The sequence below is a fragment of the Acanthopagrus latus genome, chromosome 7 (genome assembly GCF_904848185.1).
Source record: "Acanthopagrus latus isolate v.2019 chromosome 7, fAcaLat1.1, whole genome shotgun sequence".
Lineage (NCBI taxonomy): Eukaryota > Metazoa > Chordata > Actinopteri > Spariformes > Sparidae > Acanthopagrus > Acanthopagrus latus.
The window spans coordinates 21667888-21681904 of NC_051045.1; the positions used below are offsets into that span (position 1 = coordinate 21667888).

Consider the following 14017-nt stretch of genomic DNA (forward strand, 5'->3'; position numbering starts at 1 on the left):
TTGCACTGCTGCAGCTTAAACTTTGGGACAGTACTCTCATTTTGAAGATAACGGCCAGTTCAATAGGAAACACCCTCAGTTAGGTTTTGCACAACAGATGCAGACTCTCCTGTGGACTCCTCTGTAGATCCAAATGTATAAATACTGTGTGGGTATGTCCCCACCGTCAGCCTCGCCTGCCACTGGCTCCAGTAAAACCATGCTTCGCTTCAGCACCACACTCTGTGAGTATGTTCACAACCATAACAACATAAATGTAGAAGGCGGTAGAATAGATAAGGATAGAAAACATGTTTTCTCACCAATGAAGCCAAATCGTGGTTTTAGTGAGAGAAAATTTTAAAAATAATCCTCTCCATTTAACACTTGTTAAATGTTCTGTTTTTATGGATTTCAGTCTAACAGTGCTGTTTCTTTTCAGTGCTGACGGCAACCTTTCTGCTCGTTAATGCAGGTAATGATCTGTGTGTGCGTGTGTGTGTGTGCATAATATGAGGATACTTGAATACATTTTTGCCCATGTGCCTTTGAGCTATTACTGTCGCATCGGTTTTTAGATTTCCCCACAGAGACCGTCACCACCTGTGAAGCCAACTCTGTCCATCGGCTGAGCTGTGGTATGACTCTTTGTGCTCTCAAACTTTCTGTGCTGATTTGCTCACATTTTGCCCTGAAGAGCCGCTTTGGTTTGTCTGACTCATCCAGAAAGCGGAGTTATCAATGTCGAGACAGCACAGTACGGTCGTGCAGACAATGCGACCTGCAGTGAGGGAAAAGCTCAACAGGTGACTTCTGATACAAGCTGCCCCATGGTGTCTGTTAAAGCCTCCCTCAGCAACAGGTATGCACTTGTCTGAATGGGGATTTATGCTGCACAATGACATGGCTGCCAGGATGCACTTATCACAGTCTAAGAGATGCAGTACCAGGCCAGTGGAAAGGGGGCTTTTATGAGAAGAGGAGTGTCAGGGAGGCTTGGCTGAATTTTTAAGGTAGCTGATCTCTTACAGAACAAGCATATATTGACATATACTGAAAAATGTAATGTGATGTATGAAACTTCATTTTATCTCACTGTTTTATTCTAATATGTGGAAGGAGTCAACATGTGTTTGGCAAATGCAGGGGCAGATAATACATGTTTGGAAATCTAGATTTTTTTAAATTTCCTACGAAAATACAGTGTGAATGCTGAAGGCTGAAACGCTCTTGGAAATCTGCTGAACGTCCTGCCGAAAAGTTGAAAAAATCAAAAAGCTGGAAAAGTTGCAACGCTAAAGGCCAAAAGACCTTAAAAAGTTGAACATGTTGATAGTTGAACAGTTCCATAGCTGAACATAAAGTGGAATGTTTTAAGGAGTTGAAAAGGCAGAAAGATGAATATGTGACAAGGCCAAAAAGCTGTATAGCAATAGGCCTGAAAGAGCTTGAAATGGTGAAAAAAGACTGACAAGGCCAAAAAGTTGTATATTGAGAGTGCAGAAGGAGCTCAGAAATGTGAAAAAAGACTGAAAAGGTGGAAAATTAAAGCAAGAAAGAGCTTTAAAAGGTGAGAAAAGTCAGAAAAGGTGGAAAGTTAAAAACAGAGAGAGCTTAAAATGTCTGCATCTTCTACGTAAAGGAAAAGATGTGGGATCCAAATCCAGCTGAAGAGAATTCTCTCTCCAGTGTTCCAGCTGCTCTCCAATCAAGTGATTGTGTCACTCGCTCTAGCTGACGCAATACACACGCATTCTACAGATACACACGCTGGAGACGTAGCAGAGACAAAATGTCCCCATAAGAATGAATGGGAAAATGCCTCCCAAACCCCTGCGATTTTACAAAAAACGTAACTGTTAGGGCCAAAATATCTATATGGTGAGTGAGTATACATTGTCCATGTTGAGTGAAAGGTTTTGGATCTAAATCAAGCTGAAGAGAATTTTTTTCTCACTTTTGGAGCTGCTCTACACTCTGGGGTGCAGCAGTTGATGATGTCACGCACTCTAGCTCACGCAATACACACCCATTATAAAGTCAGAAGACGGGCTAAAAGTTCTTCAAACTAAAACTGTGATTAGTCCAAAATTGTACAATATCCATAAAAACTGAAGACAAGGCCAGTAGTTCAAGGTTTTGTGACTCTTTTAAAGTTGGAATGGTGTCTCTAGCTCAAAGCATGAGGGAGAAGAAGAGGTTGAAAGTCGAGGATTTTTGAAGAGGATTTGAAGCTTTTCCCATTTGCGGCAATGTTAAATTTTTTTCATAAAAAGCTGAATTTATGAAAAAGTTGAAAAGGTGAAACGCTGAAAAGCAGAGGGCCGAAAGAGCTTAAAAAGCTGAATGTTTTAATAGCTGAATGGTTTCAATAGCTGAACATATGCTGAAGTTATAGCTGAATGAAATTTGAAGAAATCCCCATAAGGATGAATGGGCAAAATTTTGCATAAAAAGCTTAATATTTCAAAAAGTATAAAGGATAGAAAGACACTAATTAAAGAGCACAAAACATGAACATAATCAATTCAAGTCAGACACAATCATGTATTTCATTCAAACGTGTGTGTGTGTGTGTGTTTGCATTTGTGTGTGTCTATGGTGATCAAAGCAAAACAATCAAGCCAAATAGAACCTCCACAGCAACATTCCATTCCGTGCCTATATAAAGGGCAGGTTTGCAGGACAACACTTTGTCAGTCCGATCTTTCTTCGAACGCAGACACATCCGTGTTATCGTGAGAAAGGAAAGTGAGGAACAAGGTGATGGTATTTGTTTATCCGCGACAACAGTACCAGCCGAACAAAATGGAGAACTCTAGCGAACGCCCCACAGACATGTCTCGGGAGAAACTTATCCAAGAGCTCGAAGATACCAGAGAGCAGCTGAAAAAGCAGAAAACCCTGAAAGAAATGTATATTAACAGGGGTAAAGAGACTACAAGAGAGCTAGAGCGGCTGAGAAAATACAGCGATGATGCTACTCTCAGCAGCGCAAAGATAGCTACTCAGGTGAGAGACAACACCAGGCAGAAGAAGAAGAAGGATCTTCATAAAGATTACGAGGAGCTGAAGGTTGCCCATTTAATCAATGAGGAGAAGTATCAAGCTGACCTCCAGGCGGAGAAGGACAAAAACAGTCTTCTTCAGAAAGAACTGGATCAGATCAGTATCTCCTACAATCAGCTTAAAGTCAGGTAAGTATTATATACTGCATATATTATGTGTGTACATATAACAGTTACAGTGTAGTATGTTTATCCTTATACTAATCTCATCTTATCTTTTCTTATGTCAGGTATGAAACTGATGTCAGAGAGCAAGTTGAGACTCTCAAACACGAGCTTCAGGGCGAAGCCCAGCAAAGAAAACTCCTTCAACAGCAACACAACGAGCTGGAAATAGCACAAGCATCCAGCCAGGACAAGTATACTGCTGAACTCCAGGTGGAGCAGCTGAAGAACAACCTTCTCCAAGACAAACTGAACAAAATCAGCCAAGGGTATGAATCTGAAGTCCTCACTGTGAGACAGCAGGCTGAAAGTCTGCAACGGGAGCTTGAGAAAGAAGTCAAGGCTCACGCAGACACAGTGTTGCGAGACTTGCAGGTCATTACCAACTTGAAGGCTGAGCAGAACGACCTCCGTCACAGACTGACCGAGGAAATAAACAATCTCATGCAAAAGACCCTGGAGAAGGAGGAATATTATGAGAGACAACTGGAGGAGCTGAAAAGTCAGCTTACTGCTCAGGTCTCTCTCAGCCTTGTCCTCTCCACAGAGCTTAAGGCGTTGAAGGAAGCTGAAATCACAGAGGAGAAGCCGTGCGAGCAGGAGTCTATCGCTACTACCTCAGCCCCCGAACTTCTGGAGGTGACCAAAATCCCCGAGGAGAAGGCGCGCGAGCAAGAGTCCATCGATATTGTTTCGGCCCCCGAACTTCTGGAGGTGACCAAAATCCCTGAAGAAAAGGCATGTGAGCAGGAATCCATCGCTTCTGCCCCGGCCCTTGAACTTGACATGACTCAAGTCTCCGAGGAGACTCACCCAGCTAAACCAAAAAAGTCTTCCTGGAAAAGAGTCCGTCACTTCCTGGGATTGAGGAAACCACAGAAGTGGAAGAAGTGAGATGGCTTCAACAACTCAAGCTGTCACAGTTGCCATCAAACATCAACATGAAGAACATCTCTACTGTGGACAGCCAGTAGATACCACATGTCACATGTGGTCGGGCATGGGTTGGCACTACATCAGTGTTACATCCAAACAGCAGCACACTCTTGCAGACATAGTACGAGGAGCTAATCAGAAATGCTTCCCATACTGTGTCTTTTAGACGAGCTATATGTGTGTTGCCTGTGTGGAGTTAAAGGGATATAAAGGTGTAAGGTTAAGAGCCCAAGTTGAGAGATCAAGTTGGCAGACCTCAAATGGCCTCACACTGACAATACATTGCAGTATACGCCTCCAACAAGAAACTGCCAGCAGAAAGCAACAAATGATGCTCAGAACAGCACCAAACTTCAGCGACAGTACAAATAGGGTCTCAGCATATAGTTCAAGACATCAAACCTCAGCTGGTTTAGCCGAATTGCTACTGTAAAGTCAACACAACTCACAGCTCTCTCCTTTCGTGGGGAAGTCCCGATGAGTCGATTACCAAGTGCAGCAGAGAATATATGATTATTACTCTATGGAAATACATTCAAAGTTCTTATATGTCTTGCCTGCCAGTTTATAACAGTTATTATCGAGAGCGGGCAGGTAAAACAACGGAACTGAGCATTTCTAACTGCACTTGGTAATTGACACGGAGGGCTTCACCACAACAGGAAGCTGCAGCAGGTGAGTTATATTGACTTTACAATAGCAATCCGGCTAAGCTAGAGGAGGTTGGATGCCTCAAACTATGTGCTGGGACTCTGTTTGTACTGTTGCTGACGTTTGGTGCTGTTCTGAGCATTATTTGTGGCCTTTTGATGGCAGTTTCTCGAGGGGGGTCTTACTCGGTGTCAGGGTGTGTTAGACCATGGATTAAAGTTGCTCGGAATATCCCTTTAACACGCCTTCCCTATGCCTGTGTGGGTTTTCTCCGGGTGCTCCGGTTCCCACACAATTTCTTTTTTTTTTTTTTTTATAAAAAAATAAACTTTGAAAGAAAAATTCAATTACTTGTTCCAATGGCTTTATTCTGTAGTATGTAGTAGTTGTACAGTAATGTATGTAAAATGCAGGACATTGTCTTTCTTGCGGAGGGAACACATTTTGCCCCTCAAGTGGTATTTCATTTTTTTGCACAGTCAACATGGTCTGTGAAATATTGTGATAAAGAGGGACATAACATTCATTGAATAATGAAAGCTAACTGAGGAAAGTCCCTCAGAGCTATGCTTGCTCTTTGACACTGTATATGAAACACACTTATCAATACCGGCATGCTAACACGACCAGAAGCTTAAGGCTAATATGTCAATGGAAAGTTAAGTTCAAGAGGCGTAGTTTAGTAATAGTACCAACTAGAAAAATGTGTATTTCCTACGAAAATACAGTGTGAATGCTGAAGGCTGAAACGCTCTTGGAAATCTGCTGAACGTCCTGCCGAAAAGTTGAAAAAATCAAAAAGCTGGAAAAGTTGCAACGTTAAAGGCCGAAAGACCTTAAAAAGTTGAACATGTTGATAGTTGAACAGTTCCATAGCTGAACACAAAGCGGAATGTTTTAAGGAGTTGAAAAGGCAGAAAGATGAATATGTGTCAAGGCCAAAAAGCTGTATAGCAATAGGCCTGAATGTATGCTGAAGTTATAGCTGAATGAAATTTGAAAAAATCCCCATAAGGATGAATGTGAAATTTTTTTACAAGCAGTAATGTCCTTAAAAAGATGCACATTTTGATACTTGAATGGTTTCTGTAGCACAAAAACTGTAGGAGAAGAAGCGTGTCAAAAAACGTACAGAATCATGAAAAACTTTAATAAACCAGAATGCCTTCAGCATTCACACTAATAATTTTACAGGTTAAAACAGAAATATAAAAACAACACACTTAAAATATAAAGAAAAGATACAAGTTATACATTAAAAGTGATTTTAAAAAGGTGAGTTTTGGCAAGTGTTTTGAAAGTATTGAGTTCTGTACACTCTCTGATGTGTTTGGGGAGGATGTTCCAGAGGAAGGGGGCAGCAGCTGAGAAGGCTCTGTCGCCCCAGGTTCAGTGCTTGGTTCTGTGTGGTGGGGTGAGGAGGTTTGTGTCGGGATGGGTGGGGGTGATGTGGTCATGGATGCGGGTGTGGGTGTAAGTTCTGGACTTACTGGAGTTTATTGAGGAGTATGGATGGTGTCAATAGTCAATTCTGAAAGTGACGAAGGCATGGATCAGGGTTTCTGTTGCAGAGAAGGAGAGTGATGTATGGAGGCGGGCTTTCTGAGGTGGACGAAGGTAGTTTTGTTGATTTGATTCATGTGATTTTGAAGAGAGAGGTTGTTGTCTAAAATGACTCAGAGGTTGCGACTGTGTGGGGAGGGGGAGAGGGTGGTGTTGTCTATGGTGAGGCAGAAGTTGCGAGTGGTTCTGATGAGGGATTTGGGGCCGATGATGACTATGTCTGATTTGTCGCAGTATAATTGGAGGAAGTTAGTTTGCATCCAGACTTTGGGTGAGGCAGTTGGTGACTGTGGAGTGAGTAGCAGCGGTAATGGATTTGGTGGAGATGTGGATTTGGACATCGTCAGCGTAGCAGTGAAAGAGCTGAGACCACAGAAGCGTATGATGCTGCCAAGAGCCAGCATGTAAAAAATGAGAACAAACCTGGAATATAATATATTAAACCTACATACATATATAGAGAAAATAAATTGGATTATCTTCAAGAATGGTATTCTCCAATTCATAGAGAGACAATCATTTTGGACCCCACAAACATTGTAGAATTACTAATTCGCAATCATAATGATGTTTTCAAGGAAAATACTTGCATTATGCACGTTTCTACAAGCTCTGTAGATGTATTATTCTTTAAAAATGATTTGTCTACATTGCTGGTACAAATGTTATCAATGTGACCTTTAAGTTTTGTTGTGATTCTGCTTTAACCCTGCTCTTTATGTTCTCCCTGCAGCTGTAACGGAAAACGGGTGTGTGAAGTAAACAGCAATATCGTCAGCGAATCGAATCCCTGCCCGAGCACCTCTAAATATCTGCAGACCAAATACAACTGTTTCCCAGCAGGTCAGTCACATGTCCTCATGCAACCAAAGGAAAGTTGCCAAACTCTTAAAGCTGCAGCAAGCCCGGTAGCCATTCTTACCAACTCCCTGTCTGTTCTCTCTGCTGTTACGTGTAGCAAATCGAGAACCCGGACGCAAGCCACTCAGGAGGCAGGCAGGGTAAAGAACAGAAAGTGAGCTCTTAATAACAACACCAGAAAACCGACTTTCTCTTACTGCATGAGCAGGAGGACAAGAGACACGGGTTGCTGATACACTATAACAGTGATCACGTTTGGAATACAGAGCTATTCAACACTTATTTTGATTAAAAAAAAAGAAAGATATATATCACTTACAGCAGCTTTAACTGATTTGGTTGATTAATGATTTATATTTTGCCTGTTTGTACAAAAGAATTCAAACACAGTGGAAATATACAGCACAGCTTTTGGACCTGGCTGTTTGGAGTGGGTTTCAATGATTCAAACAGCATGTGTAATGTTGCACAGAATCTGTGTGCTACTCTCAAGTCCTATTTATAGTCTGATCTGAGGATCAAGAATAACAAGAGGTGTGATTTTTTTTTTTACACAAAATGCGTCAACTGAGTGTGTTAAGGGTTTGATAGCAGATGCTAACTGTGATGCATGTTATTTTCACAGCACAACAAGTGACATGTGAGCACTCTCTGGCACACCTGCAGTGTTGTAAGATCACATTCTCTCCTCTTTGTATAAATGTTGCATTAACATGATGGAGGTGTTACTGTACTTGAGCAATCGATTTTTTGATTGAAATCTTTATTTCGAAAATGCCCTTTTTTGCAGTCCATAAACAAGCAAACCAACAAAATAATACTGCATGTGAAATAAGGCAATTGTAATTACATGTCATAATTAATCAAATGTTATAATAATTTAAATAGGTATGTATTCTCCAGCACCAATTTACCCCTCGCCATACATATCTACACATTTACGAACATATATATACCCACTTTCCTCTCTGCAAAAATAAATAAACAACCAATACAAATCAGTTACAGTTACTTCATGGCACTTCAGCGTCAGCACTGTCTCCATCTTCTCTGCATTTGCCAGATGAAGGGCAGGCTCTATCGATCTACTACGCTGATTATGGACGCCACGACCGGCACACATGCATTCACACACTGCCTGCTCCTCAGATCCAAAAAACTGACTGCTCTCGCCTCGTCACCGAACAAGTTTCTGCCCAGTACGGTCTGCCTTTTATTTACCTTCATAACACTTGTGCTTTGCTAGTGGCAACATTTGTGATGCCACCTTCTTTGAGCTGTTCTCAAAAACACCCAGATTTCATATGTCCTGACTCACATTCAAGCCTGCATTCACACATCACCCTGTCTCAACAGCTGTAATGGGAAGAACAGCTGTATAATCAGAGCAGGCAACTCAGTGTTTGGAGACCCCTGTTTCGGCACTTACAAGTACCTGGATGTGTCTTACGGATGTTTATGTAAGTAGCTCAAAGCCATTGTTTCATTCTACCAAAGCTGGTCTGTGATCAGAACACACACAGACTAACAGACTTTTATGCTATATACATAGTATGCAGATTTTCAGGTCTATGATTTTATTTTGGATTATTACTAGAATAAGTTTACATGCTCTTTGAGAGAGAGGAGCTTCTGTTGGTGTGGAATCTGACCCTCCTGTATTGGCTTTATTTATCCACGTATTCTGTTTTCAGTGTGGTTATATTGGTCCTCGATTTTAGAAACTTTTTTTTTGTTTAAGCAACTACTTAAACACAGACAAAGTGTAAAAAGTAGGGGTTTGTTTTTTGCCATCTTACTGTAACCCAAGAAGTCACTTTTTTGAAATCAATTTTTTATTTTTTTTTTTGCAGATACTACATTGACTGAAGAGGGCGCTTAAGTGTGAAATCCCAATAAGATCACAGCAAATATGTATTCATTAAATAAAAAACATTCAATGATCTGCATGTGTCTTGTCATTGTACAATTCGCTCTTCATTATCATAACAAAAATCTGAAGAAATGTGCAGAAGCAAAGCTTCGCGAATCCTATCAGATCTAGAGTACCAGATTCGTCTGAAGCGCCACTGTTTTTCTTTTTAAGATGATCAATTGTCTAAGTCTGATCTAAACTGTTTTCTCTCCTGTGTCGACTTGAGAACGGATTGAAAGGATCATCTTTTTAAGTAGTTTTTAATTTTCATCTTTGAAAACAAGTGGAGAAAAAAAAAATCAGGATAGTGTTTCACTCGTGTAAAACCAAGTGAACAAAAAAAAATGACCTGTGTCATTTAAGATGATAAGATCAGACGTAGAAAATGGATCATAGGAAGAAGAAAAAATGTCCTCACTTGCCCCACAGGGCCTCTGCAGCAGTAACACTCTTACACAAGATAACAACGTGATTTGGAGTTTTCCAGGAAGTCCTCAGAGGAAATGACATTGCAACATCTATTCATTTGCTGACATTTGTTTGTCAGTTTCCCAGCACCCAGAACACATTATTGTTAAAAGTAACTGCAGAACTGGTTTAACCCCCTTGTTTGAGTGTATACAGTGTTTTTTTGTTTGTTTGTTTGTTTTTTATTCCAACGCAAGTGATTCCACTTGACTGGTCAGCTCACACATACCAGAGTCAGCACAGCAAACAACAACAGAGCAGCTGTGCTAAATCAACTAGCAAGTGATGAACTAGCCTTAAATCATTCATATGTGTGACTCTGTGATGTAGTGTGTTGGAATCACATAATTAAAAGCGAGATTACAGATGAGGCGTTTCAGGAGCTGTGTTTTCTGTCGGAAAAAAACAAACAAAAAGGTTTTGCCAAGATTATCTTTCCAAGTAATCTTTGAAAACTTCAACTTAAATAAAAATGTCCTCACTTGCCCCACAGGGCCTCTGTAGCAGTAACACTCTTGCAAAAAATAACAATGGGTGCTTTAGAGTTTTCCAGGAAGTCTTCAGAGAAAATAACATTGCAACATCTGTTCATGTGCTGACACTTGTTTGTCAGTTTCCCAGCACTCAGACCACATTATTGTAAATTAACCTCAAAGATGTTCCAGCAGCTACTCTGAAAAGGTGAGCCCCTCATTAATTCCAAAGAGTGTGTTTTTCATTCCAAAGCAACTCACTGTGAGGAGGGTAAAGAGATACATTAGGAAGACTGACGGACGGGGAGAATTCATTCAAGGAAAGAAAAGGTAAAAAATTGAACTGATGATTTGAAACAAACATGAATGAGTCTGTTTGTTGTCGGTCTGGAAAACCCACTCCGAACAGGAAGATGGATCAACAATGGAGTGATGCATTTCATATATAACCTTCTTGTGACTTCTGTAATGCCATCTCTCACCTAACTTTATCCCTCCTTTGTTCGGGGATCTTTGCATGTGTCACCTTGTGGCATTTCTGTAACCAGAGAATCGTCCTCTCTCATCGTTGGTCGCAATTGTGCAAGGTGGAGCTATTGTTTAAGGCATTTAAGACAAAGAGTGGTTCTTTGACACAGCAGAATAAATACCGGTGTGTCTGTTTCAGCCACCATCAGTCCTTTTCTGCTGCGCGTCAGGCTGGATCTTCTAAAAAACAAACCATGCTCCGCTTCAGACTCAGCACCACACTGTGTGAGTACACGACCGCCTGACAAACAGAGCAGTATTTTCAAGGAGTTCAAGTTAGTCGTGTTTTTAAAGAACGATATTGATATACATGTTGGTTGGAGTCATCATTGACACTGTGTGCACCATGTCCACCATCTGATAGCTCTTGTGAGGGGGCAGGTTACCTTAAAAATGGCAAATGCATCCCCGTCTGTCTTATCATTTTAGTTGACCCAACACATATTCTGCAGTTTGATGATTTTAATCCTAGCAATGCATGCAATTCTCAGACACATAAAGAGCACGGAGAATACTATTTGATATAATGATAAATAAATAAACTATGTCAAATTATGCATATTCCCTTTTATTGTCAAATAATGCCTTGCTTAGAATGATCTTTTTTCTTTACTTCCAAAAAGTTATTTTGTCAAGCAAAGTCTTTTACAGTTTCACACGTTGCAGCTCCAAAATGTCTATGAGTGCATTTCTAACTTTCTAAATGTTGGTATACCGCATTTCCTATTGACATACGATATCAATACTTTAACAGATACTCAAACCTTTTTGAACAAAGTTGTGTTCTGTGATGGAGCAGAATACCACAAAGATTCCTCAAGGTTTAAAGCTCGACTTTTTAAGCTTTTCCTCATGTTTGGCTGACACAGTTCGATGTTTCTTTTCCAGTGCTGGCAGCAACATGTTCACTCTTCATCGCTGCAGGTAAACGTCTGAGAGCGTGCTAGAGAGCACTTGTGTTTATTTTCTACATACAGTTTATGGCGTGAGCACACTTCAACTTTTATATTTATATTTCTCGTTTTAGTCATTTCCACAGAGACAGCTGTCACCTGTGATGACAGCTTCAACGTCCATCGCCTGAGCTGTGGTATGACTGAACTCTCCAAGTCTTTATGTCTACATGGATTTCTAGAAGTGGCCAATGATAAGTTGCGTAGAGCCAACATTCTGCACGCTTTCACTGCTATCGGTCACATCAGAGGGTAATGTCACTGATCAGTTCAGCCCTGCTGCTTACAGGATTCCTGGAGGGGTTAGAGTTGTCATTTGGGATGAAAATCTGCAACTATTCGGTTCAACGTTGGTTGACAAGCCCTTGCTTTAAACCAGTCCCGCCCAAAGTAGGGTCTGAGGCTAAAAGGTGGTGCAAAAACATAGGTGTTTGCTTTTGGCCCGTGGTTTTAGTTTTTGCCCTCCACGGCATAACGTTCAAACATCTGGACTTTAAAAACCAGAACAGACATGGGCAGAGAGCTCCTTATCCCCAATGCCCCACAACCACAAATACATAACCTCAAACATTCTGCATTTACAAGCTTTTTTGTTTTTAAAGTTTCAGATGTATGAATACTGGATGTACTATAAAGAATCAGAGAGACTACAGAAATACAAAGATAACATCAGATTATTCCATATAAACAAATATAACAAATGGTATTAAAAGAAAGTTTTCTGCTGCCCCTGTTTTCTTAATTCCTCCCTGTGTGTGTCACAGGTATCGGAGTGATCAGTGTGCAGGCAGCACTGTATGGACGTGCAGACAATGAGATCTGCAGCGCGGGCAGACCTCAAGAACAACTCGCCGATACGGACTGCTTCCAAGAGGGCACAGTCGACATCCTGAGGAGAAGGTACACATCGAATGTCATAAAGGAATAAAAATATAACATTTTTAACTTTAGGGCTACTGCTGGCAATGACAACTTAACATTGCACCTGCTGATGTCACATTTTTGAAATTTAAAATTTGTCAAAAGAAAGTGCATTGATGAAACAGTGAAATCTGCAACAGTATTCTGTTTGGTTTTGGTGGGATTTAATGGGCTGACACATTCACATTCTCTTTCGCTCAGGTGTGATGGCAAGAAGGTGTGTGAGCTGAACTTAAATGCCGTCCGTACCTCTGATCCCTGTAACGGCATCTACAAATACCTGCAAACCAACTACACCTGCCTCCCAGCAAGTCAGTCGCACGTCTGCGTCAAACTGCCATTGAAGCAAAGCTGCATGTTTTATCGTGTGATTATCTAAATCGACTCATTCGTTTTACTTTGACAGTTCACTTTGCTACATGTGAGCACTCTGTGGCACACCTGCACTGTGGTGAGATTACAATAGTTGTTTTTATTTTTATTTTGCATTAATGTGATCAATGTGAAAATGACATTTTACTTGCAGCTTGTCTACATTTACATCCGCTCTGCCTTCTTGTCAGATGAAGGGCAGGTTATATTTGTCTACGGCGCCGACTACGGACGTCGCGACATGACCACATGCTCCTTCAAACGGCCTGCCTCTCAGATTGAGAATGTCCACTGCTCACACCACACCAGCAAAGTTGCTGACAGGTACGGCTGCTCGTCACATATAAGACATTAACGCTCATATGAAGATGTTAATCGCTACCAACAATGTGTCACTTGTGTCCACAGCTGTAATGGCAAAAACAGCTGTACTATCACAGCGAGCAATTCAGTGTTTGGTGATCCCTGTGGCGGCACTTACAAGTACCTGGAGGTGGCTTACGTATGCGAGTGTAAGTATCTTAAAGGCCATTGTGCAGTGTCAATATTATGATGTGGAGATATTTGCACTAGCATACTGCTGATACAACAGACAACTCCATTCAAAAAAGAGAAACATTTTACAGCGATGATTCAAAAAGATATCCATCATCACAAATAGATACAGCTCCTCTCTGCTGTAGTGCAATGTAAGGTAGTAAGCAAGATTGTTTTGGTGTGAGTTGCGGAGATTCAGAGATATCTTTCGTTGAGATGTCTGCCAACTTTTGAATGCAACTCGATTCACTTGGCTAAAAGATGCATTTGAAAAACTCAACAGCAATATCTCTGACAGTAAATCACAACACTTTTAGTCAAGATGATCCAATGCGAAGATGTGATTTAGGGGGTGAATTCTCCTTTTAGATTATTTGTTTGAATTGAAATCTGTCTGTTCTTTTGCAGATCCTCTGGTGGCTCCAGATGAGTCTGTGTGAGCATGCTGAAATTTCACTCATATCCAAATAAACCTGCAGTGCATTAAATGTACCTGTCAGTTTGTCATTTTGTCCACTGGTGAGAAAAAATTGTAAAAAAAAACCCAACAGCAGCAGGATCCTTTTTCTGATATTTAACTCTTCTAGGGTACCAACAGGGAATAGTTTGACCCGTAAAGGTCGCTGT

The 14017-nt window shown here is 40.9% G+C and overlaps 2 protein-coding genes across 2 annotated transcripts; both read left to right on the top strand.

The window, feature by feature from the left end:
* The first annotated feature begins 56 nt into the window (after nt 1-56).
* LOC119023584 (rhamnose-binding lectin-like) lies at nt 57-13882 on the top strand. The gene is made up of 19 exons (XM_037105645.1): nt 57-224; nt 422-454; nt 558-617; nt 706-841; nt 7096-7205; nt 7849-7893; nt 8287-8422; nt 8580-8683; nt 10100-10106; nt 10263-10409; nt 10747-10832; nt 11496-11531; nt 11635-11697; nt 12325-12460; nt 12683-12792; nt 12888-12932; nt 13045-13177; nt 13262-13365; nt 13799-13882. Exons 1-19 carry the CDS (start codon nt 134-136, stop codon nt 13828-13830), a joined length of 1614 nt encoding a protein of 537 aa, XP_036961540.1. The 5' UTR covers nt 57-133; the 3' UTR covers nt 13831-13882.
* On the top strand, nt 2155-4484 carry LOC119023406 (cingulin-like). The gene is made up of 2 exons (XM_037105309.1): nt 2155-3176; nt 3278-4484. Exons 1-2 carry the CDS (start codon nt 2746-2748, stop codon nt 4104-4106), a joined length of 1260 nt encoding a protein of 419 aa, XP_036961204.1. The 5' UTR covers nt 2155-2745; the 3' UTR covers nt 4107-4484.
* Nucleotides 13883-14017: the final 135 nt, after the last annotated feature.